Here is a 27,084-nt window from a genome sequence, read left to right as displayed (position 1 = left end):
AAACTGTGTGCCACGATCAAAATAAACCCAGGGGGAAAAAAATTAAAAAGTAACACCTTTTGAACTCATCTATGCAAGTAGAAATGAACAGGCTGAACCAAGATTTACCAGGAGTTTTGGTTTATTCATTTCGTTTTCTGAGTATCTCCACAGTCTTAATGGGGAGTGGCAAAGGGCATCCTGAAGATCTTAAACACTCTTTATCCTGTAGAGACCCAAAATAGCATCTTGTGATGTACTTGTGAAATTCTAAAGAAGTCACACAAAAGCCCAGAAGCCACAGGCAGGGGAAAATGGAGCACAGCAACACAACTTATGATTGCAGGACCACAGGAACACACAGCAGAGGAGGAGAGAGACAAATTCACTCTCTGAGTCATGAATGGGAGCCTGGGAACAGCAGGTTTGGGAGAACTTTAAAAGAGACTTCTAAAGAAGGGGCAGGGGCTTTCCCAGCACTGACCTTTGCTGCCTTTTCACCACCACCAACACTGCCCTGCTCCAGAGCCTCCACAGCTCTCATCAGCATCTCACTGTAATTGCAAGCTGCTCCCAGAAGATACCCGGGCACAGATCAAAGAGTGCTGAACACTTCTAAAGGCTTTAGCCAGGGACCTGTGCTGTGGATAATTTAATTAACAGTTCAGCATCCAACACATGACTGCAGCCAACTCTGATAGTGCAAGTCTTCAGCCCCTTGGAGAATAACCCAGGAATATTCCAGGACAGAGAATGCATCTCCTCCTGTCTGCTGAGGCCAACAAGTTCAACATCTCTGAGATTCCTCTCCTTGTTCTTCTTCTTACTCCTGAAGTGTTTCCTTTATTACATGAAGGAGATGTTTTCTACCCAGAGATGTTCCTCAAAGGACCAGAATACAGGCTGCCCCACTGCCCATCGAGGCTCTGGGATGTTAAATTAATGCTTGGTGTTACTCAGAAGGGCCCTGAACCATGGTTTAGAGCCCCAGGGCACTTTCAGAGATGTTCTAAGAGTCATTGCTGAACCAAGCCTGCTCACAGGAATGCACCACGAGCTGTTTCTCAATCTTTTCAAGCAGAGTTCACCAGAACCTGCTGACCTCCACTCTTGAAGAGGAAAAATGAACCAACGAAAGAGGGAGAGGAGAGGTTCCTTCTTGTAAAGGAGGAATCCTTCCTTCCTTCTTCCTATTTCTGTAAAAACAGAAGTGGCTCTTTCAATCTGCATTCAGGTAGCTCTGCTTTTGCTCAGTTCAAATGGGAAATGGAGAGACAAACCATGTGAAGAACTTCCATGGCTCCAGTGGAAAGCCACTGACCAAGCTCCTTCAACCATCCTTGGGTGAACTCAATGGATTTTGGTTCATTTGAAGCAAGATATAATGGACAGGAGGTTGCAGAATTTCATGTTTTCTCTCAGGAGAGCAGCACAAGGTGGTGTGACTGAGGAACAGGGAGTACTAAAAAGTTACCTTGTCTTCTCCATGAAAACATGAACCCAACACTCCCAGTTTCTCCATAGTCACACAGATTTTCCAGAGGCTCAGTAGAGCTCACAATTTCCAATCTTGTACAGCAAGTGAGAGATGAAACAGAACAGATTTTTCTTCAAAGCAGCTACTAATGTGAAATTACTTTCATCATATCAAATTTTGGCATCAAGTGTAAAGAGAGATCTAAAACCTCAACTCCATTGACGTGCACAAATAGAAGATGGGAGCTTTGTTTCACTATCATTTTACCCAAACAGATGATGCCTTACCCCATCCCAGCCATTGCAAAGAACAAAGCAATGCTGTGAATGGAGGAGGAAAATCTTGATGGACCTTGCTCTGTGCTCCATTAGCACATCCCTTCACATCAGCAGAAATAAAAGTGGCAGAAAGGACAAATTTGGGCAATCACCAGTCACCAGCTGTGTGGCACATCGAGAAATGAAAGTTTCCAAAGAGGTGCTTGTACCTTTCAATACTGGCAATTTTAGAATGTGCACATCTGGGACTTTTTGACAAGCAGCTCAACACTGGGCACGTCCAGCTGCACACACCAACTCACTGGGGCTGCTGGAGCTCAGAGCAAAGGGCAGAGCGTGCCCTGGTCCTGTGGTGCCCATCCAGCCCTGGTGCAGTGGCACAGCCTCTCCTCTGTGCCCTGTTTCCTCAGTCCCACACAAAGCACAAGTGACATCTCTCTGGCACGAGCTGGCTGCCAGCATGCCCATCAGAGCTCGCACTGAACTCTGTGATACACGTGAATATGGATTTCAGAGTCACTATTGTTTTCCCCTCCCTGGAAAGGGAAGGGATTCCCCATCCCCCAGCGCTGTGCAGCCCTCTCCACCTCATTTCCATCTGGCTGACGCTGCACTAACGCTGGAGCTCCAGCTGGATCCCACAGCATTGTCTTGAACATTGTGTTCCAGCCGGGCTGAGCCCGAGGAGCCTCCAGCACAAATCCCAGGGTTTGATGGGCACGCCGGGCCTGCCTGGCAGCCCGTGCCCTGTGCTGGGAGCAGGGCTGGCTCCTGGAGCAGGGACAGCCTGGGAGCAGGGCTGCCCATGGAACAGGGCCAGCTGTTGTGCTCCGGGGGTTTTGTTTGGGTTTCCAGACACTGCCTCTTTTCACAGCACGCAGACAAACGGGGAGACTCTCCCTAATGAGAGGGGGTTTGCTCCTCGAGCCTTCCCACACTCACCCAGGGCTTCACAACAGTGATTTCAGAGCAGGGTTCTTTGGAATAGCTGAGCCCACAGCACTCAGGTCACACACAGCTCCCGACATTTGCATTTTCCCTCTCCCCCAGTGAAACACAGGAGAGCCTTAGGCCACAGCCGAAGCCAAACCCCAGCTCCCAGCTCCATCACCAAACCCCAGCTCAGTCACCAAACCTGGGCTCCCAGCTCAGTCACCAAACCCCAGCTCAGTCACCAAACCCCAGCTCCCAGCTCAGTCACCAAACCTGGGCTGAAGCAGTAGCTGGCATTTCACAGGGCACGTGGTTTCCCTCTGTACTTCAGGCAGAAAGCTCAGCACCTTCCAAGAGTTAACAGGACTGGGCTGCTTAATACTTTACCCTCATCAAACATGGTGAGAGGCCTCCCATGCTGGAAACTCCTATGACCCAGTTAAATACAGTGACCCAATTCTGTTATGACAGGAATGAAGCCCTTCTAATTTTCTCAAACAAGAACCATTTCAACTAAACAAATCCAATCCAGTCAAATCAGCACTCGCACAGAACAGAAATCTGCAAAATTCCCTTTTTATTGCCATGGACTCACCCTTTCACAGGGCCATTCGTGTCAGTACATCTTCAAGCACTTTACAAATTAAGAAAGCACATTTAATATAAAGTAATTGCCCACATTTAAATTCCCCTCTTGCTTTCAAAGGTAAGAATCCCAACCTCAAACCAGGAGACCTTTCCAGTAAGCATCTGCACTGTTCCGCTGGTGCTTTCCAGGCAATACTCCTCCTAGTAAATGTACAAACGATTTCTCACTTACACCCAACTCCCTTTGTCAGCTGAGTAGAAGGGAATGCACAGGTGCCCTGAAATGAGTGTAAGCAAATTGGAAAGTATCTCTGGTACATCCCAAAAAGATCATCTGTGAAAGCTGCCCGACCTTTGCACAGCAAACCAGGTGCTGAGTGTCACAGATGTCCCCAGTGTGACAAGGTGAAGTCAGCCACAAACACGGGGAGGAAGTGCCAATCAGTGCACTCGTGTTTCAAACCACGAAACAAAGTATTTCTTTATGGGAACCTTTTTTGCTACTGTGGAAAGTTCTGATTGACATCGGTCCTCTACCTGACGCCTACTGATAATGCAATTTTAAAATGATAAAAATAAAAATTTTCAAACCTATTATTTCAAACTATTAACAAGTCAGGATGGAAGGAGGGGGAGGACAAAGGAACAGGTCACAGCAAATTTTTTAACCTTCCAACAGTCCCAAAACACCTGGCTGTTTAGTAGAGGCCACCCCAGTGTGCTCACACAGCCCCTGCAGGATCAGAGGTGTGTCAGGGGTAACAGAGCCATGACAAAAACAAAACCTCTCAAACCTTACAATGGACACAATCCAGCCAGCAATTCCTGCCTCTAGTGAAAATCAACCAGACTTTGTATGGAGCACCCAGCTTGCAATCTGGGAAAGGTTTGTTCTGTCCTCTATTAACAAAAACCAACATTTAACAACAAGTTTGAATTTCATTCCATCATCCACCAGTGAAAGTAACTTTTCTTACTCCAGATAATAACCTAAATATGGGGTCAAAACTGCAAATAATGATTTAGATTTTTTTCCACATCACTAACAGTTGACCCTACATGTTCATTCACTAACCAGGTAAAGCATTTTCATTTTAACCACAACAATATAGAACACACATACACTGATAAAAGCTGCACCTGCAAGTGTGAACCCCACAAAGCTGAGCTGTGTGTGCTCTCAGCCAGCACAGAAATCCACCCATGGAAGGACTGGGGAGTCTTCTGGGGAAAAACTGGCCACCAAACATTTTACCAGTGAATAAACCCAATTAATTTATCACAGACCTCCTCTAAAATGTGTGAAAATCCAGTGCATCTCTTGAACCATTCAGCTTGACAGAACTTGTGAAGAGTGGACTGTAGCACTCCAGAAATTTCTTACAGACTGCTAAGAACAACAGCAATGCTTGGCTGACTCTACAGCCTTTCATGTTTCTTTGTGTCACACATTGACTTTTTAATTCTTTATCTCCACGTGCAGTGAGCACCGTGGGCTTCCAGAGATGAGTGTTAATGGCCTGGCCAAAAGCAGAACCCAAAGATGTCAGCAGAGGAGGAGCCCAGCTCTCCATTCAGATCAGAGCTTTGACAGGCTTCTCTTTGACCTAAACCTGCCTTGCCAACACAGCAGACAGGCTGAGATTGCTGGCTCTGAGCAGGGACAGATGTTATCTGAGAGCTGTCATTACACCACTGAGTCACATCACCTGAGAAGACCTCTGGACTGCAGGGCTGGGATGTTATTACAAAGCACTCGGTACTCAGGTCTGTCTGCCTTTCAACAGCTGCAACCCAAACATGAGGTCCTGTGGCAACGCCATCAAAAATTTTCCTTCCTTTTTTTTTTTTTCATAGACAGCACAAGAGAAACGGAATGAAACACTGGCAGAGCTCAAGAATAACATCCATAAAATCTTCAAAATGAATTCACAAGTTCTTCATGTGACATCTGGGAACACACATTTATGATAAAAGGAGCAAGTTTGGCTGCATGGGCAGCAGCAGCCCTACACAAGGCCGTGTTCCTGAGTTCTGCCTAAGAACATTCTCCATTCTCCTCCCCATCCCAGATCCGTGATGCTCTCACTCACAGCGCTCCTGCCCTTTTCCCACTCTGCCTAAAGATCCCATGGGATGAGGATCACGTCTCTCCTTTACAAACTGGAATCCCTCCCAGCTCTGAGCACCCTTTCAGAGCAGCTGCAGTGCAGAATTGATGAAAAGAGGAAGTTTTCCTTGACACCAGGGGAGTGACACCCTGGAGACGGCGCTTGTGCAACCTCCTCGTGGGGCTGTGCTCTTGATTCCCCTGTCAAAGCTCAGTTGTCAGGAATCAAAAATAAAACTACAGCACAATGTTTCACCATTATTTCTCCTCCCTCAGCAGTATGAGTTCCATCGTAGGATCTCATAAAAAGCTCTGCAGAAAAATAGTACAGACTTAGTTTGACAGGAGCCTTCCTAGGCCCCATCCCTAAAATGTCACCAGAAGGACTGCATATTCACAATAAATACATTTTTCTTTTAACACAGTGCTAATTAGAGGAGAAATTGTTTGGCACTTTCTCTTCTGAGTACGTCACCAGCTTCTGAGGACAACACTCCCTGTCTCTGCCACTGCCTAAATTCAGAGCAACCACAAGCCTGTAATGAGTAACGTGTGAAGGCCAAGGTGAGGTAACGTCTTGGCACCTTTCATACATATTCATCAAGAAACAACAACTCTCAGCACTAACACACTCCTGTCTATATGTAAAATGCTTCACAAAATTCCTCTTAAGAGCCTTGTTGGGCAGGGAGGTAAATATTGTTAGTCCTGCTCACAGAGGTGAGGTGACTTGCCAGGGAAGTAACTTGCCCAAGGTCACCCAGTTAAGTGGTGTCAGGAGCTGGGACTATAAAACCTGCTCTTGCCTCAATCCTCTGCCCTACCCACTGAGGCAGCATTACCTCCCTGCACCTATGGTAATAACAATAACACCACCCATGAACAAGTTATACCTAGCAAACACCAAGTAATTCCAGAGGAGGGATGAATGAACTCCTATGTAGTTAATTCCAGGAGCTGATCCAGTTCAGGCCTGCCCATGAACAGAGGGAAATTCTTTCACATACACAGAAAGAAGAAAGAAAGACAAAGAAGAAAGACAGAAGTGAAGTGCTCCACATCAAGTGAAGGGTTTGTAATCCCCGAGCAGGAGCTAAACCAGACTGACTGCCCCAAGGACAGAGCTGCCTCAACAGGGACACAGTTTTTATAGTGCAGAAATGTCTCTCTAACCTGACTTACCCTGCTCAGCCTCCAAGGTGTGCTTGTGGCTTTAAATATTTTCTTGTTGCTGCTTTGAAGGCAAGAACAGACACGATCTCCCAGGCACCCACTGCTCGGCACTGGGGGGAGGAGGAGGAGGTGAATACTGTAGCTAGCTGAGAACTGTCAGATTGTGTTTGCCATCAAGGAATGCCATTTCCCAATGCCTGAGTTTAACTCTGGAATGAGATGCACGCTGCTGCTGACCCCTGTGCTGCCACTCCATAGACTCCCTTATCTCATCAGCCCCTGAGCATCCCATCGTCACTCCTCCGCGTTCATGTTCCCAAACTGTCAATCTCCCCGCAGTGACTCACAAGGTTCTGAACCCACCATTCGCCTCTGAGTCTCACTATTTTTTCATACAAGTCCTTCTGGTTTAGATTGAGAGGCGTCTTATTCTTCTTAAATGTTAAAAAACGAAATTAAAAAGAATCACTGAAAGCAATATGCCCTCAGCACAACAGCCTCCCTGAGAGCTCTGCATACTTCAAAGAAAAACACAAGAATCTAATTCTGCTCTCCAGTCAGAGTGCTGCAAATTAGGAATAATTCTGCTGAAGTCAATCAAGCCACAATCATTATAACAACCACTGCGAGCAGAAGTGAAGCAGGGCCTGCCTGTGGGCACATTTCAGGAGTGAAAATGGATTAGAAAATACATGGCAAGGGTGTAATAAAGTTTAGGTCAGCTTAAAAGACTCTCGATGAACTCCCCTTCTAACCCACTGAAACCAAGAATTCTCTTTACCCACATTCTAATCCTCATTATTACACAGTGCCAGCACCACCTGTGCATTACTAACACACCTCTGACAAGGTGGGGTGCTTGGAGATGGTTGCCAACCAAAATTCCAACACAGGCTTTGTTTGTCATCCCCACGTGGCACGGATATATCACCCACCAAGGATGGCTTCAGTTCTTTACCTTCTGTCACCTCCCAATTTGGATTATCCCACATTAAACCCAGGGCTCACTTAAGGCAGTGGTGGAGTTCAGCCATTGGTAATGGAACTGTTTAAATGCCTTCTCATCCAATCCTACTGCAAAGAGGAGGAAGAGGAGAATGGAATACAGGCTCTCCCCAAAACATTCATTTGGACATTTTGATATTCCTTAAGCTCCTGAGTAACCTACCCAAAGTGGAAGGAGTTAGAAACCCAGCGTGCCTATTTTCCAGGGAGCCCAGAACCAAACCCAAACATGCACATCCACACATGATTGGATTTGCTGGTTTAATCAGCAAGTACCAGTGACTCAATTAGCCTCTTAGCAGTGCCTAAATGGCACTAATTCAGCCCTGGCTGCTGCAGCACACAGCTCCCAGGCTGTCCCTTTGGATTTAGCACTAACAGCACGGCTATTCTTCTCCTGACAGCACCAGGGGCCCAGACAGTCTCCTGCTCTCTCTCTTTTCCTCTGTTCTGCCAACCACACAGAAAGAAAAGACCCCAGGGCTGACTGTGTGTGAGCGTTGAGTAGGAGGAAAAAGGAAGAGGGAGACACTATTTCTATTCATTTTACAGCTTCATCCATCAAAAGCTTTTCTAAAAAAATTGAAAAATGCATTTCCAGAAGCTCCTGGTTTAGAGCAAGAGCCTAATAAGGTGTTTAAGACACTGACCCAAGCTCTGGCAGCCATATCTACTACACAAAAGTTCAACAAATTACAGATTACTTACAGAAGCACTGTTTGATTCTAACCCACACTCCCACCATTGTTCATCTGTTATTTATCTTTTTGGGGTTTAGGATAAAGGATAAACCATGAACACACCCTGCTTTTAAGTGAAACTCTAACACCTTTGGCAATCCCAAACAGCAACACACAACCCCAGTGAACAAACCCCAAAGTGCTTTTGCTGGGCACTCAACAGCACATTTGTTCAGTTAATTTTTGTGACTTTCCCTTATATAACAACTAATTTTCAGGCAGATTGATTCCCTGGTGAGTTGTTGCACATTGTGCAGCCATAAAAGCACCAGTGACAGTCAAAGAAGGTGACAGGAACAGTAGGCTGGTGTTAGGGGAGAAGCCAAAAGGAGTTTTGGCAGCAGCTAAGTATATGTCAAATTAAAGTGACCAAGCAACTACAGCTTCAAAAGTATTGAGTCAGTATGAACAAAATGTGCTGTCAAAACACAACATGTCAGAACTGAGCCCATCAGATCTAGTTTACTTGATGACTATACATAAAATTACAGGTCAGGAAAAACATAGGAGATCTCAGAGAAGGAAAAAAAAACCTTTGCTAATCAACCTTCAGTGTGGAAAGCAGAGTAATCTTACCCAGAAAAAAGGAGCAAATGACACCTGAACTCTTCTCTCTCTTCTTCATAATTCTCCTCATAACTTAAAAATGAAGTCTCATTAAAAATGGTCAAAGGTGGACTCACTCTTGGTTTGAGAGCCACATTTGCAAAAGAGGTAATATTGCTTTAAATCCCTCCCAGCAGCTTCCCAGCTGACAACAACTTGGCATCCAAAGGCTAGGTAGGAACTTGGCAAACACACAGCATTTCTACAACAATATTTGCAACATAAAATGAAACAAACAAATAAAAAAGAATATCCCTTTCAAGTACTAGACAGTAAACAGGCCTTGCACTCCCACTCCCCTTTCCTTATTAATATTCAACAGTTTAAAATAAAGATGTACCAAAAAACCACCAGGGAATCCAGGGAATTCATTAAGCCTTCAGTATTTCAGTTCACCAGCCTCTGATTTCCAGTCAGCTGAAACTGGAAAGTCATTACTTCAGCTGCAGCCCAGGTCAGAGGAAAGACTAATCTGAGGCTGACAAAGCTGCCAGATTCCAGGTTCAGGATGAATGCAGCGTGCTTGGGGAATTATAAAGGAGAATAAGTAGAATGCGGTATCTTAATTAAGGAAAAACAAACAACCTGTGCCAACAAACAAGGACATGGGCTGGGGCAGCATAAATCAGTGGGACTGAGCAGGAGCCACTGAGTGAAACCTGCACAGAAACCACTGAGCCTCCTATCCCTGCATGTTCAGGTCAGCCTGATATTGGAGAGATGCTCAAGAGTGAATCCCACACATCCCTCACCCCTGCCAGCCCAAACCCAGGTGGGTCCCCAGCCATTGCCCCAAGGCCAGCCCAGCTCTCACCACACCCTCCCCCTGCACAAAATTCAGCATCATCTTTCCTGCACTGAGGACAGGAAATTGTTGCCAGCGAGGGGAACGCCATGGGAAGTGTGCAGGGACAATATCCTGCTTGGTGCATCCCCACAGCTTCTCAAAATGGTCCCAGATTTGCTGCTGAATCCCCTCCTAACTCAGCTCCCAGCTGCTCCCAGCACTCCCCATCCAGCAGCAACTGCTGCTCCTCCTGCCACTCTGGCTTTATCAAAACACTGCAGCCAGACAAGCACATCTTTGTAGGGTTTTTCTTTTCTGGGTTTGGGTTTTTTGCTTGTGTAGGTAAACTCCAAAGCGGCACAGAAATTATAAACTGCAGCCTGGTATTTGGGGAAAGCCTTTCCCTCAGTGCTGCAGCGAGGGGGGCAGGCAGAGGTTTTACCAAAACCAAGAGAGATCACAATCAAATAAATGGAATTGCTCAAAAACATTCTCTTGAGTAGGTGATGTTACTGCAGCTTATGGACATTTTGTCTTCCCTCGTCAGAAAAGCTGGCTTGCTAATTTATGGGCAGAGTGGGAAAAGCAGAGGGATACAGACAGACACAGAATACTTAAAACAGGCCTCAGAATGGAGACAAAGCTCCCCTTTCACCTCCTGCTGCTATTTACCATCTGGGATCCTGAAAAGGGGGTGATGGGTAGTTTTGTGATAGGTTTGGCAAGGGGCAGGACATTTAGGATTTTCTGTGTGTAACGAGGTCATGTGTCAGCGCCTTTGCAGCACATGGGAACACCATCCAAAGGAAGGTTCAACAAAGGGGTTGCCCTGGCTGAACTGGAAAGAAATTCTCTTTAAAAATATCCTGGCACCAATGCAGGGTCTTACTAAGATTAGTAATAATAATAAATTTGCAGAAAATGCCTCCAGAATGTAGCTTGGGAAAGCACAGGGAAAAAATCAAGGAATGAGCACATGCAATTAAAAGTATTTTATATTAGTCTATTTTTAGAAGTGGTAGGAAATTTCAAAGCAAAATGAAAACTGAATCACAGCATTTACACCTCTGTTTGGAAATCATATAGGTTGGGTCACTCCATGTTTTTTGGTAACTTTTGCTTTCTTGAGCCCCTTACACTGTGCTTAGGAAGTAGGACCTGAACAGGCCAATCTGAAATGTGCTGCAAGTCTGTGGAGAGGGAGAAGTGCTTTGAATTACAGGATTCTGTGACATTTCCACTCATTTTGGGGCTTGGGGTGGTGGAGATAACTCAGGATTCAGTCTCTGCTTGTAAGAAGTGAAGTGGTTTTATTCTTTCTTTTTGATGGCTTTGTTTCACAGAACAATTTACAAAGAGCAGTTACATGAAATGAGGACTCCTGTCTTCATAAAGAGAATTATTAATAGGGTGAATTTCCCATCATAGGGTGCTACAGTAAATCTTTAAACAGAATCCTTTAACCCAAGGACCTGAAAGTAACATGAGCACCCCAGCCTTTTGCCCAGACTGGATGTCTGCTGAGTGAAGTGATTCTACCAACCCTCCTACTGCAGACAATTCAATCTGTGCACTGAATTATTTAAAATCTGTTCTCTCCACGATGCCCAGATGTGAGAATTAGTCACTAGAACTAATGCAGCACTTTCCTACCCATGAGTCTCAAACTCCTGCTTGGTAGAAACCCCATTTTCAGGTCTGAAAGTTCTAAACCCAGGATGTCACTACTACAACACAGAGTTAAAGGCAGCTTGTGCATTGAGGAAAACAAAACTTCACAAGGTACTGATGGGAAATCAAAGTCTCTTTCCCCAGCCTGGCACTTGAAGAAGGAGTCAGAACTCTTAATTTCTCAGTCTCAAGGTTGTTTATTGTTTCTTATCTATAAAATTCTTTCTCCTGTCCTGCCAAGGTCTGTCCAGCAGGTCAGACAGAGGCACACTGGTGTTATCTTTTTATACTAAAAACTACATGTACAATATTTACAATTCCTTCCCAATACCTATCACCTATCACAGCGAGCTTCTACTCTAGACCAATCCAGAAGTGCCACCATCACAGCAGAAGATGGAGGCCAAGAAGAAGAAGGAGAAAGGCTGGACATGCCCAGATCCCTCCATCTTGCCCCCTGAACCCCCATTCTAAAATCCCCAAAATCGACTTTTTCACCCTGTGATAACTTCACTATTATTCCACCTAAACTGTTGTGGCTTGTTGATCTTCCTAGCAGGTTGGTAATTTGCTCCATGGGCCATAACAAACCCAGAGGTGTTTTGGGCTCTGTGCCAGGGTCTCTGAGCATGGACCTGCACATCCCCCAGCCAGCCTCACCCACCCAGCTACTCCACAGGAATATCTGTGAAACCAAATAGATGGAATATATGCGAAATAAAACCTCACCAGGCCTGATATCAGCACAAAAATCAATTCTGAGTGACCTGCAGCACTCCAACCCCCTGACACAGCCACAGCCTGGGCTCTGCAGGGCTGCAGAAAAGCACCTTGGCCAGGCAGAACATGGAATAAAAGCCATTTAACAGAATCATGACAACCACATGAGGCTGCTACTGATACTACTGTAATGGTGTCACCTAGCTGCAAAAAAACCAACCAATAAATGGCTTTTCACTCCAAAATTCCTGAGGTTTTTCTGTACGTGTTGTTCTGCTCTGAGACAATAACCATAGTTCTGCTTTGTCCCCCCAGGTTTGAAAAGAGCTGCAGAAGGAGGGGGACACATGCACACAGAGGTTAAAGGCACTGGACAATGCTCAGGATTGGAAAATGTTACCAAAAAAATAAAATAAATAAATAAATATAATCACAGTTTTGATAGTTCTGTGGGAAAAAAAAAAAACCTTAGCAAATTTGCAACAAAACTGTTAAGTAATTAAGGCAAGACACTTCACACATGAACTTAAACTGCTAATTAAATCCCCCCTGCTTAATTGACTAGATTTGCATATCATTCAGTGAGGAATGGGAATGGCTTGGGCATTACACAAGCACTTCCTTGTACAGGAAGGCAGCTCAGTAACATAAACTAAGTTATATGACAAAAACAATGCCAGTTCTGAATGAAATAGAATTTTTCAGGAGAGATTTTCAACATGGTTTTGTGAGGAACATGAGGACAGAACTCACTGCAATCAGTTACTATTCCAGTAGTGATATTCAGAACTACAGCAAATGTTTTAGATCTGTTCCATTTCCCTGCTATTTAACCCATCATCACTGTCTGCTCATCTACACAAAAAATGAGTTTACATCCAAGAGAATCCATTTCTACTTGGAAAACCCCAATTCCTTCATTTCAACAACCACAGGAGAAAAAATATCAATGTCTGTCCCTCTCCACCACTAAACTCTGTGTGAGTTTAAGGAAGGTTTGAACAAACTTCCAGACTGCAGCAACAAGGAATCACTTTGACTCTTTAAGATCAATCACAGCCAAGGAAAATGTGTAATTATCTGTAATTCCCATCATTCCCAAGCGACCCAAAGTGTGCAGAATGAACCCAGGCTGGCAGAATCCCTGCTCCAAGGAGGTCAGATGATGTTTTTCACAGTGGGTGAAGACTCAGAGTCAGGAACACAACTTCCTCACATGGTAAAAAGCAGTTCTAGGAATTCCTTTCAATAATCTGCTTTCCAAGTGAGAGCTCTTACACCTGGAGAATCAGGGCCATTCCAGTCTCCAAAAGAAGAGTATAGATCCTAACATCTCACCACGCTGTGTGGAAGTTGGTGTCACATCAGCTGATTGCACATTCCATTCACAGATATTGATAAGAAATATTTTTTTTGCCTCAGCTTGTATCTTAAAATAAATAAAATCAATTCTTTATCTCATTTTTTAAAAGGTTCTGTAAGTCTCTGAAACATTAATATTCCCCCTAACAAAGCCAGCAGCTGCTCTGCCAGTCTGTGACATGGATGGTTTTGTTCAAAGGTTTTCATGTGGGGTTTTTTCAGTTCAGTGTGCTTTGCATATGAAACAGGACATTTCCCCACCCTCCACCCCCATTCCCTCCTAATCCAGAAGGGACCTCACTTCCTCCCTCTCCAACAAGCAGCTCATTCAGCAAAAGGGAAATCCCGAGATGCACTCGGGCACAGAGCCTAGAGAAGGAGCCTGGAGAAAAACACCCAAACCAACAGACCCAACAGCAAACACACCACCACACTCCCAAAAAAAAAATATAAAAAGAAAAAGAAGGGCTACCAAGTGTGTCCAAAGCAGCAGGAAGAGGAGCAGCAGAGCTGGTAATTATGAATTTACTTCTGCAAACTCCTCCTTTGGGACAGGGCTCTGCCCTGCTGCTCTTTAGCAAATCTTTCAGGGCTGCAATTCTGCCTTGGCCCTGCAGTGACCCAGCCCAGAGCTGCAGCTCCCTGTGCCCAAGCAGGAATCACAGCCTGGAGAAGCCTTTCCATGATGGCTGAGGGCAAATTTGGATCAATCCAATTGTTACTTTGTTGTGATAATCCAAGGTAAATTTGTTTCTGGCTTTAAAAAGGAAACAAAAACCAAGCAAGCTTTTCTTAGCTAAGGAATTGGTTTGAGCAGGACCTGTGTGTCTCCACATTTCTCCTCCCTGAGATTTGTGACATCACCATTGTCTGCAGAAGTTAATTCTGATGTCACAGGGGATTCAGATTTTGGCTGAGGGAGCAAAAAAGTTCAAAAGTGAGTGGGATCTAATTAATAAGAGATTTTTTTTCAAGGGAAAAAACCTACATAGAAAAAATACAGCAATTTCAATGTAAGGGTTTCACATCTGCCAAGATGGGATCCAGCTGCTCTTTTACAAGCACATGAATGAGCATCCCTCTTAGAAACAAAGGGATATATGGAGTTGTGTGTGACTCTACTGAAATCAAATCATGTCATAATAAGAGAAAACTGCACCAATAAATTAGTCCAGCTAACAAGGGCAAATTTGATAAAATTTTTTAGAAACCTCAATTATAAATTTGCATGTAAATCTGTAAGAGCAGAATTCAAATAGACATCTGAAAGGAAAACCTCCAGTGAAATTTTCACTTGTAACATCTCAGCAGAATGTGGCCCTCAAATCATTGCCAGTGAGGAAAACCTGGGCAACTTGGGAGTGATTTTTACATTTCCATAAATCTGAATAAGTGCAGTGATTTCAGTGGAGTCAAACCAGAGAGGATGGAGGGAGGCACTGGGGCAGGGGGGAATCCATGGCAGGGTCTGGGGCAGGGAAGCTCCAATTTCTCCCCTTTCAGACCCTTTCAGGTTTCCCTGACAGCTCTGATATCACACAGGTTATCCTGGCTGCATCTCAGGAAAAGAACTGAGGAAAGGCCCTCAAGGTCTGGGCCACAGGGACTTTCAGGATTTTCTCTTTTCTCTCACCAGTGTGAGTGCGTGGACCAACAGTGCAGGGGTGGCACAGCAGCCTGGGCTGCTCACACAACTCCCAGGGATTTGTGAGGAACATAAAAACAGAACTCACTGCAGTTACTACTCCTGTAGTGATATTCAGAACTACAGCAAATGTTTTAGATCTGTTCCATTTCCCTGCTATTGAATCCATCATCAATGTCTGCTCATCTATACAAAAAATGAGTTTATATCCAAGAGAATCCATTTCTACTTGGAAAACCCCAATTCCTTCATTTCAACAACCACAGGAGAAAAAATATCAATGTCTGTCCCTCTCCACCACTAAACTCTGTGTGAATTTGAGGAAGGTCTGAGCAAACTTCCAGACTGCAGCAACAAGGAAACACTTTGACTCTTTAAGATCAATCACAGCCAAGGAAAATGTGTAATTATCTGTAATTCCCATCATTCCCAAACGACCCAAATAAAATAACCCAAAATAAGGGAAACAGGGAGTGCTGTGATTTTCTGGCAGCAGCTCTGTCCCATGTTTGTGACTCAGTTGGTGATTTAAGTGTGGAGAGCCCTCTGGGTCACAGGATTAGAAAAAAATGAGGCAGTTGTGCAGCTCAGCATGGAAATCCAGGTGGAGCAGAAATCCCCAGGAGGATGGTGGTGGAAAGGTGGTGGAAAGGTGGTGGAAAGGGGGTGGAAGGGTGGTGGAAAGGTGGTGGAAAGGTGGTGGAAAGGTGGTGGAAAGGTGAGCCCAGAGCCCCCAGCTCCTCGCAGTGCCCCTGAGGAGGAACAGGGACTGAGATGTGCAGCATTCTCCATCCCCAAACTGCTCAAGCCCAACTAAAGGCAAGCGTGACGATCTCTACAAATGCAAATGGCCCAAATGCCAAGACTAACATTTCTAAAACCTAATTCAACTCTTTCATTTCTTAGCTGCAGGCCCTTTGCTGCCACTCCTTTTTTCCACCCAAACAAAAGACTAAAGGGATGACTCAAAGCAACTTGAATTTCAAGCTAAAGCCACAAAGCACTGAATGGCTCATCTTTAACATTAAACAGGTGTGCAGATGATATTCTTTCAAGCCCCATCACAGCTAGGTTAATTGCTCAAAAACTGCAAAAAGACCAAATTTACTTAAAAGACACAATAATAAGTTAATGCTATAAATTATGAAGCAAGTCATACAACAAATACATGTAAATAGTAGTTAAGGCACTGTCAACTCCCTCTACCTCTTCTTCCCCTCAAAATAAATCAGTTATCCCCTAAATAACTGATTTAGTTGCATTTTGTACTCAAAAATTTATATAATAAAAGTATAAAACTATAGAATAATAAAAACATAATATAATTTTGTCCTTCAGAACTCAGTAGTTTTCAATACCTTTGCTCTAGAATCAACAGGGTAAAAGAATAATCAATGAATCCATTATAAAAAAAGATTTTCACAGAAATGTTTTTAGAAATTAAGGTTTTGGAAAAGAAGCCCTAATTTGCAGGCTGTGAGGGCCAAGGCCTTTGAGTAGCAGCTCTGCATATTCACTGATAGTAAAACAGAGCACTTTACTCCACTGCTATCACTGTTTGCCACTGCAAATGGCCCAAAGGTTATTTGGCTCCACTGGTTTTACAAAAAACTACACTGTTGTGGCAAAAAAAGGGCAAAAAGCCAAATAAAACGAAATCTTTGGCTATTTAAGGACAAGGACTCATTGCATGCCATGTTTCTTATTAGTGACTGAATGGCAACAAAGAAATATCAGTGATGGGCCTGATGCTGCTGTCAGGATTTTTCAGAATTTTTTGGTTTACTTCTCCCAGCAGCTCTGCACCATCTAAACACAGTTGTTTCAAAGGAATATTTCTAAATTATACCAGCACAGGTGAGATAATTCACTGAATAAACTGAATTGCCAGTGGGGAGTTAAAAATGGCAATTTTTGGGTTTTTTTTTTGATGACACTCTGTTATCTTTCAACTCAGATGAGTTTTCCAATTGTGGAATGATGGTGCTTCAGAAAAGGCTGTTTATCATATAATTCTTACTAACAAAAGTGTAAGTCTGAAATTCATTACATCAGTGATGGTTACTGAAATCTAACCACATTTTAGCCCTAATATTGTGTATTTTTTTGCCTCTTTTAGCCCGCTACTCTGTATAAAAGCTATAAAACTTATTTAACTGCTATGAACAGGTAAACCTGAACAATCTTGAAGATTTTGTGGAGTGAAAAAATACAGAACCTAGAAAAATTGAATACTTAGTTTTTTAATTATTTAAAGTAATTCACTGCTTCTAATTGGTACTATTGCAACCCCTGTGTGGGTAAGCAGCAGGATGCCTGTGCAACTTGTATGTTTTATTACTCAGCAGAATTAATGTTGTGACCCTGGAAAGAGCAGCTCCCAGCAGCAGGAGTGCAGCACAAAGTGCCTCTCCCAGGCCTGGGCACCTCTGGCAGGGCACAGGTGCCACAAGAGCCTCACACAGAAACTCACACTGAAACAAGGAGCTGTTTCCCTCTCTTCAAGTTCAATAAAAGCTCTTGACTGCAGTGATTTCTTCTCCTGGGACCAAACCTTGATTTTGCTCAAGGGCAGCAGGAACGTCCTCGCTAAATGGTCAGAGCACACCAAGAGCAGCATTACACAGCGTTCAGGTGGTGATCAGGGGCTGCACTCAGGATCTCTGAGGTTTTTTCCAGCCTCAGTGATTGTGTGAGTCTGAAATCCAACAAGTGAAAGCAAACACTGCAGCAGATATGCATCAGGAATGCTGCAGAGCCCAGAACATCCCACACCACACCAGTGATCTACCTGGAAATCAGCACCTGTAACACAGGTAATGTGAGAAGTGGAGGGGGTAGAGGGCTTCATAAAAATGCAGGATGTGACAGTGAAAAGATATGAAATGGTTTTCCTTCCAAGCCCAACAGATGTTGTTCAATTAAGGATGCAAATAAATCACCCTCTGCATTGCGAGTCAGAAAACACACACATAAAAGCTTTCTAAATACATTTCAGTTTAAACTTGCATAATTCTCCCAGTGGAGAAATCATCTTCAACTTATGTAATCCTTAGAAAGAGACATTATTACATACAATTCTGCACCACTAAGGAACAAGGAAGGCATATCTAGAGAAGAGGAGCACCCACACAGCATTAATGATATGGGTGTGGAGGGAGCAGGGCTGCAGAGCCCTGCTCGGGCGTTTGCACAGAGCCTGAGTGAGGGAGCTCCAGGGGCTGCTCCCCTCTCGCAGCCACAACTGTCTGTTAGACTTAACCCAGACTTCCGAACACTTGATATCCTGTCTGCTATTTCAATGCCCTTACTCAATGCTTCAGACAGACATTACACAAACTGGCTGGTGAAAAGGGTTGAGAAACCAAGAAGCAATCCAAGTCAATGACCTTATTCTATAAAACGATACCAGTGAGTGAGCAGCGGGGAGGAACAAAGCACAGGGTACCACAGCCCCTGAATCCATCACTGCAATCCTCCCCAGGAACAGACAAGCACCAGGCTCTACCTTATCTCGTGGATATTGCTGCTGTCTTTTAACCCTTAAAGGCTGAGCAACCTTTGTGCTTCCAGTGGCACTGATTCTCATACCAAAACACAAACAGCTTCCATTTTTTTTAAAGAAAATCTACAGAAACCCAAACACACAAGTCCCGTTTTCTACAAAGCACGTGCAAAGGTAACTGTACATAAATCAATAAACAACAAAGCCAGAGTCCAGGTTATTGATTAGCTCCTTTGCTGTTTACCTCCAGCATACAGCATGATGCTGCAATTTTTACACACACACACACACAGAATCTCCAGCCTCGTGCACGTTTTCCCTGACACTTTAAACAGGACTGTTAGAACAAGGCTGCCTGAGTTGGGATGGCAGGACCTGCCTTATTTCCCAGAACATATGTCTGTGCAGCTTATCAGGCTGTGTTAATATGCATCCTCTGCTTGGAGAAGCCTAATTTTACAGGATAGCAACCAAGCCATAGATGGAGGCGATGATAACAGCTCCACACATGGGAATTCCCATTGGCTCCCACAAGAGCTCTGTCCATCACACGCTGACAGGATCAGAGCTCAAATTAGTATCAGTGTTTTCGTCACCTCATCCAACCAAAAGTCAAAGCAAAATCGTTATCTCAGTGCAGAGGGGCCAGCCTCTATCAGGCAGCAGGATTCCCCACAGCCAAGGAAAGCTGCACACTCAGTCCCTGCTCCTGATGTGACTCTGAGGCCAAGCTCGTGGTCCTTGAATTTGCATCAGCACAAAAGGCTGCTCCTTATGCTAACCTTAGATATATTTCTTCATTAATAAAAAATAAAATAAAAAATAATAACTGACAAATCCTAAATATGGGAAGAGAAGATCTCTCTGGTAGATCTCTAGCACAACCGTAAAACCAAATCCTGCATGTAGTGACCAACAGGACAGGACTCCTTCAGTCTGAAGCCAGCTTCCAGTTGCCCCATTCAGGAGATTCACCAGGATCAGAGCACCAAATGTCTTCTACACCAAATCCTGAGCAAAATGAAAACACTGCAGGAGCAGAACTACAGGGTCTCAGTCAGCACAGTCCTGGAAATCCAGCTAAACTTAGTGCAGCCATTGTGCCTCAGCACTGGGACATTCTGGTTCAGATCTGCCCCTGCTCTCTGCCAGCCAACACAGGAAGGAGCCTGACACACACGAGTCTGCTGTGGTTTGTGGGTGAACTGGTTCCAATTACTGTGGGCTGATTTCTTGAGTGGGAGCTGCAGAACCGGCCCTGAAGCCCCAAACCTTCGGATTAACCTGCTCTGTTCCAGAAGATCCAGAGCAGGTGACTTGAGGGATGATCTGAGCCTCATTCTCTATGCTGACAGTGAAATTTAAGGTATAAAAGACTGCCCAAGGTGTACAGGAGGAGGGAAGGGACCATAGAACATTTTTTCTGAAATTATTTTCCAAGAATATACACTGCCTGTATTAGAGACAGAGTGGAATAGCATTAAAAAATTGGTGCTGATTCATAAATTCATAATACACATTACCCAGGTACACAAAACATACACAAAGTAGATATTATCTAATAAAATGTATCATTAACACACATGCTCTAATTGACAGATTTCAAACAAAAACATGCATATTCCTACATTTTAAAGTAAAGCTTCCTGTATGTGAAGATCAATTTGAATTAAGTGCTCTACGGCCACTCAGCTAAAACAGATCAGCAGCCTAGTAATTGAGGGATTCTATCAATAGATTCTCAACAATCCAGTATAGTCATTTTTGTCTACTTTTTTCCCAAGATCCCCTATTGGATTTGGTGTAACTCTTCCATGACGGTTCCCTCTTAAACAAGAATTAGAGTCAAGTCCAAAGTGTGCTTTAAAATCAAACCAAAACAACCAAACCAAGCCAAACATGAAAAAAATAATCTGTGTCTTAGTACTGCACACATGGAGACACAGCTCCTCATGTGATGGCAAAGCAGTCTGGCCAGCTGAGCCAGCAATGTGAGCTCAATCACCAGTGCTCCCCAGTAAGAGCCAGCCCTGCACTGGGGCCATTCAAACCCTTCACTTGTGTGAAATCGGGAGATGAACACGAGGTGAGTTTTGGTCACACTGGACACTGCAGACAGCCAGAGGCCGTGGCTGTGGCCCTGGAGCCCTGCCCTGGCAGAGCTGTGCCTGGGGTGCAGATAAGCAAGGAGAGGCTGCAGCCCTGCTGCGCTGCCCGGACACGCTGGGAGCAGCCTGGCGCAGACGCCTCCAGATGCTTTTACAACACCGATGCAAAGGCGCCTCTCAGCAAGTGCAAACACACCCTGCCGGGTCAGGCAGCCCCAGCCAGCGATAAGCAGGCTCTCAGCCTGCCAGGGACCAGGTGTCAGGCTCCCAGCACATCCAAAAATGAAGCCGTGTTTACACGCATCTTCAAAGCGTGCTACTGTTTGGGCAGGACACACGCCCAAGCCTGAAACCACAGAAATGGAGAGGCAAGTGAGACAGCCCAGACAATGGAGGGAGAGGCAGAGGTTTAAATATTTTTTCAAAAGCAGAGATTGCATATAATTCCCACCCTAATTCAAGAGAACTGACTTGAGGAACTTAGGAACTCTTCTGGAGCAAGAGAGAGCCGTGGTTGACTCAACACCATGAGATCACTGGCAGCAAACTTTTTGTCCAACACACATGCACGTACCTGCTGCTTTGTTCTGCATCTACAACATCTGTAAAACTGTTTGCACGCCTGGGACAAAACTGCTGATGTTTGCTAAACACTGTCCTCTCCCTGGGTACACGGGATTTCATTCAAGCTGGTGTCACTTTTGAAGTTCAACTTTTAAGCAGCAAAGACTTCTGAACTAAACTACTGCCCCAAGACAGCAATGTTTTTGTTTTAGAGACTTCTAAATTTTTACTGGAGAATCTCTAAAACAATTCTTGAACACCAGATAGAACACACGACTTCAACATTCCATGGGAAAACAACTGAACTCCCAGTTGTCAGGCAAAAATTTTGCAACAGTATTTTTCCCATCAGTTTCTACCAAGAGGAATAAATCCATCCTGCAGTCTGAACATCACAACTCAGAATCGCTCTGCTGCACCCACCACAGGACATACCCACTAACAAATAAAGGTTCCTACTGCCAGAAGGCAGGACTTTGGGATAAGACACAAATTCCAGCTCCACTCCTGCAGCCTTTCAGGTGGCCATAAAGCACAGCACAGCAAGCCCTGGGCAGCACCTAAAAGCCCACGTCCTCCCTCCGCCCGCAGCAATTTGGGTTCTTTGATTCTGCTGCACACTTGACCTGGCTAAACCTTCCTCCAGCTGAGCGAGCTGCATGTTGTGGCAGCGCTGGGTTGGGAGGCATTGTGAAATAAAGTGGGAGGCCTCATGTGCTCATTTGTGTGTCAGTACCCAGAATGCTGCTCCTGGCTTCCAGCTACTTCATAGAAGTGCTGCTGGGACTTGAACCGTGGGAACACGGCAGCGCTGGGTGTGTGGGTGTGCTCACACGCGTGCAAGGACAGCTCTGCCTCTCCTGGGCCCTGCTCACAGCCAGGCCTGCCCAGGGTACGCGTCTGGCACACGGGTGGGGAAGCTCAAAGTGCCCTCCAACGTTGCTCGGTTCAGTATTGGAGAAAAAGGGTTCGAAATAGACACAGCTGAACCCACCCTCCTCTTCTGGAAATAGCAACCAACAAAGCCTTCAGGGCTGCGTCTGAGCTCATTCTGTGTGAGTGCAGCATCCTGATGTGAGGCAAGCAGGGAGCTGTCTGTCACACAGAGTGAGGGGAGAGCAGTGCCACAGACACACCGAGGCCACCTCGGTCCCACAGGAGAGCACACCAGGGGCTGAGCCCAAGAAAAGGCTTTGGCACTCATGCTGGATTTCTAGGACCCTGTTTTGCAACCCCATCAGGTTATCCACATTTTGAATTTCTAGAAATACCCCAGAATTTCTCTTGGTTGTGCTCCACAGCAGTAATGGCGGATGAGATGAGACAGGTAGGGAAACAGGACACCCACCCAAGTAAAAGCTGTGCTGGTGCAGAGAGAAAGCAAAGCACAACAAACCCTGCATGGGGAGGTGGAACACCCAGAGAAGGACACCAAGTCAGTAAAATGGAGAAGTTACAGAGCTCAAGAGAAGAAAGAGCTTTGGGAAGTGGCATCAAGGTGACAGACCCTATGGGAGGTCAGTTACTCATCCAAGCATGAACAAGGAGGATATAAAACCCAAAATTTTAGAATAGTGTAAGGAATGTGACTGAGGCCTTTTTGGTCGCTGCTCTAGTGGGGAGCCCCAGCTGTCACAACTCCCTCCAGCTTTTGGTGAGGACCCTTTGTTGACTTCACACAGGTCTGGACAAAGGATTCCTCTGCAAGTGGCAAGACCAGGCAACAGGAGTCTTGTTCAACCAACAGGGCTGACAGAGAGAGGAGAGCTCTGCATCCACACATCCATCTCCTACAGAAGGATGGATATCACTACAGATGTAGAGAGAAATATGCACTGGGAATGAAATATCTAGGAAAAGCTACGCCTTTAGCAAAGCTTTAAAACCACGCCAAGGAAAAAAAATGAAAAGGGGAAAAAAAAAAAAGAGAGGAAAAAAAGGCAGTTCTGCCACTACGCTGAATCTGCACCAGGGGCTTGTGCCAACCCAGCTCCTCCATTTAAGTCAGACCCTTAAAAGGCAGAGCTGTGCTGGCAGAAATCTCCAGACCTCATCACAGAAACCTCATGGAGACACATGAAAAGGTCAAAACACTCACTGCTGCCTAAACAGCCATAAAATTGGTCATATGCATCCCATGCTACCAACATACTACCAGAGCCCCAGGGAAAACACACCACACAAAGCAATGTGTGTACACACACACAGAAATAAATAAATTGAGAAACTGAAAAAAAAGGTCACTCCTGAAAGCAGAAAACCCAAAATCTGACACAGCAGCTTATGGCACACCAGGCACAGAACACCTCTGTATGAAACAGAACAAAGCCAAGCTGAGATCTACATCAAAAAGGAAGCCCACCACAAAGACACATGTGCTTCACCCTTTCATCCCCAGACACACAAAACCCACACAGGATCTGACACACACGGAATGGGACCATCCTGTCACTTCCTCACCAGGCATCTAAACTTTACTCCAATGTTACTTGCCCCTGGCCACAGCCTACCAATCTTAGAGCCTGATTAAATCTCTCCGTAATTATCCACACACACTGCTACAACACAAATGACCTTAGCATATGATATCCGTTGGCTAAGCCCAATGGAAAAAGACTTCAGGAAAAGGAAGGATAAGAGTACAGAACTCTGCCAGCACCGTCAGGGTCTCCTCAGGACTGCACTGCTTTAATCCAAGAGTCCTGAAGGCCTTGGAACTTAATATGAGGTAAAACATTCTGGTTTTCCTACCCCATAGTCTGAGCACACACCATTCTTCCCCACCTCACTCCTTGCCACCTTCCAAATGAATTTATGCAGGAGACTTTAGCATTTCATGATGGATTTCTGGCAAAATTTTCTAGAAAATAGATGGCCACCATTTCCTCACACAATTTTTGGCATTCACTATTAGGTATCTACAATTCACTCTGCACTCTAGGCAGATTTTGGAAGGTGAGGGAAGAGTGTTTCTCATATTCTGAACTAGGACCCATGAAAGGGTCCCCAAAAAAAATGAGGCACAGCCAAGGTTTAGTAACCTTTGCTTGTTCTCCTTCTGCAGCCTCGCCTGAGGTGTTGGATAAAGGATGCAGCTGAAGAGAACACTGAAAAAGCCTTGCAAGAAAAGTAAAGCACTTCTCTACTAACACTCATTTTAGACTCTGGAAATGACCAAGCCAAGGGAACACGACAACTGTTTCTACAACAACAACATGGAAATTTCTTCATTTTACTTCCCAAACGAAGCATGCCCTAGAAAATTCAATTCCTTTCCTAGCATGAAAATGTCTCCAGTTTGAGAGCCATATTCTCCTCTCACATCCATGTAGATCTACCCCACCATTCCATCTCGGCACATGACTGACGGAGAATAGACAAGCCATTAAAAACACATCCACCTCCAACCACGGGGATAATGTGCCTCATTACAGCCCAGCTTTGTCACAGCGTCCTGACACGCCGGGGAGGAAGAGGAGGGGTGAGGACAAGGACGGAGCCGGGGGCCAGGAGAGAAACTGGAAGAGTCAGACTCTGCTCCTTAATCCAGAAGTGTGCAGCCCGGTCAGATGGGCTCACTAGGCCTCCTGCACTGGTGGAATTACTGTACTGTTTGCACAGCATATTTTATTTTAAATCTGGGGTTTGCTTGGATATTTTTGTAGCACGTTTTTTATAAATAAAAAAAGATAGAGTGCAACTCTACCTTAGTCAGAGTGTGTGTCTGCCCCTTTAAACAGGAATTTGGTAAGTTAAATCAAAATTTTCACAGTGGGCTTTAAACATCTTCTCTTTTCCAGGCTTATGTATTGCCCTTCCACTCCAGACACAAACCCCCAAAGTTTGGCAATCTCTGACAGCGAGGCAGAGCCCGAATAACAAACCTGCAGGGGAGAACTCGGGATCGGGAGTTTGTTTTGCCCTGGCACCGGGGGAAGGAGCAGGAAGCACAATTGCTCATCCCCAGCCAGTGGCACCAGGGCAGGAGCCAGACAGACACGCCGGTGTCTGCGAGTCCCCAAGGCCTTGCGGCACCGCTGCCCATGGAGCAGGAGCGCTGCCAGATGCCAAGGCAGCTCCCACCCACACACCAGGGATTCTGGGATCTAAAGGCAGCTCAGACTGAAAGAAAAACAAGTGGCACCTAAAAAAAAACTGTGCTTGAGCTGTCTGGCTCAGCACGGCACGGAACACCTCAAGGAGCTGCTGCAGCTGGCCCTAGACAGAGTCATTTGCTGGATGTATACATAATCCAATATACAAAAGCCTGTCTGCTGGGGAAATTTAGGCTCCGCAGGGATACTTTAAAAGCAGGAACTTCTCCATTCACGTTCTGAACACTTCATCTATAAACCAGTAACCTGCACTACCGGCATTTTTTTTTTTTCTTAACAGGCACATTATATTTCCATACAAGCATCGAGAGCACTCAGCCCGCACGTCCATCCCTGGCCACACTCCATCGACCAGAAAAGTGCACGGACTTGTGTGTGGAATCACCAGTACCTGCTCCCTTTTTCTGCCTTCTTCCTTGCCTCGACCCCAGAGTGAAGAAGCCCTTACAGACCCGAAATCACGCACTGCCAGATAAAGTCTGGGGCAGCGTGATGGGCTTCAAAGATCAAGGTCCACACATAGTAAAATATACAAATACACGTACGTAATTTAAACAAACTCCAACCACCGTGGCTAGAACACAAGCAGAGAAATAGAGGTGCCATCTCGAGCACTGCTCCTCCACAGTGACACACACGCGGGGAGAATGGAGAACACGATTAAAATTGCAAAATGACTCCAAGGAAAAGCAGCTGGTAACAATTTGGGTATATCGATGAATGTTACCGAAATTCCCCCCGCCCCCTTTAAAATTACAGGCACCACTTACCCGGGGGGCTTTCCTCTTGTATTTGTTGTTATAGTCAAATTTTTCTTTCATTTCATCTAAGAGCTGGCCCAGTCTAGCTTTCTCCTCTTTCCCAGTATAATCCTGGCTGAGGAGGATATAGGATCTCCAGTTTGCAGAGTCAAAGCCCCAGTGGCAAGTCCTGTTTTCCAGCGATTTGTGAGAGTGGACCACAAATTTGTGAGGTGGGTACATGAGCCTGCAGTCCAAGCACTGGATGCAGGCTGCGCTGGGGTTACTGTAAAGCTCTGGCACCAGGAGTCCCTTACACTTCCCAAAGCACTCATGATACACCTTGAAGCTCTTCTCCGTGAGCTCCAGCTCAATTGTGCTAGAGAATTCCTTCTTGCAGTGGGGAGGATAGGTGCCACCATAAAGCAAGGCGTTACAAAGCCTCTCAGCATCAGTTTTCGTGATGAGCCCGCAGGAAGGAGCGGAGAAGGGCAGGATGCCCATGACTTTGAGGATTTCCAGCTGGTCAGCAGTGCATCTGGAGCAGTAAATATGTAGCTCATCACACACCGAATTAATCTGCTGCAGGGAGAAGTCCCTGAGCACCGAGTTCAGGATCTGGGGCAAGCAAAGCCGCTTCTCTCCGCCCACCACGAAGCAGGAGATGGTTTCCCCTTCCAGGATGGTCTCGCACCTCTCCGTGGATCTGTCCGAGGGCATGAAGAAGGGACCGGGCATGACCGGAGGAGGCTGGATCGGGGGCAGATGCAGTACAGGTTCCGCTGGGTCTTTGCCATTGTCTTTCTTGTACATCTCCTGTGCCCATCGTGCTGAGAAAGCAGCAGGGCCACCCAGGGAGCTCATAGAGCTCAGATGAAACTGTTCCAAGGTCTTCTGCAGTCCTGGATGAGGCTGGAAGCTGCTTCTACTTACAGTCTCCATTTTTTAGTTTCTATTCCCAAAACAAACAGCAAAAAT

General features: G+C 45.3%; 1 protein-coding gene across 1 annotated transcript in view; it reads right to left on the bottom strand.

Annotated features, from left to right (window-relative positions):
• The window catches only part of SKI (SKI proto-oncogene), a 101,960-nt gene that overhangs the window by 73,782 nt on the left and 1,094 nt on the right, over nt 1-27,084 (bottom strand). Inside the window, exon 2 of the mRNA XM_064730467.1 lies at nt 26,137-27,058. Within this exon, the coding sequence (XP_064586537.1) occupies nt 26,137-27,048 (912 nt within the window). The 5' untranslated portion in view covers nt 27,049-27,058. The remainder of the gene's footprint in view (nt 1-26,136; nt 27,059-27,084) is intronic.

The sequence above is a fragment of the Zonotrichia leucophrys genome, chromosome 21 (genome assembly GCF_028769735.1).
Source record: "Zonotrichia leucophrys gambelii isolate GWCS_2022_RI chromosome 21, RI_Zleu_2.0, whole genome shotgun sequence".
NCBI classification, from domain to species: domain Eukaryota; kingdom Metazoa; phylum Chordata; class Aves; order Passeriformes; family Passerellidae; genus Zonotrichia; species Zonotrichia leucophrys.
The sequence above is the reverse complement of the archived record's forward strand: the minus strand, read 5'-3'. Positions and strand labels throughout refer to the sequence as shown.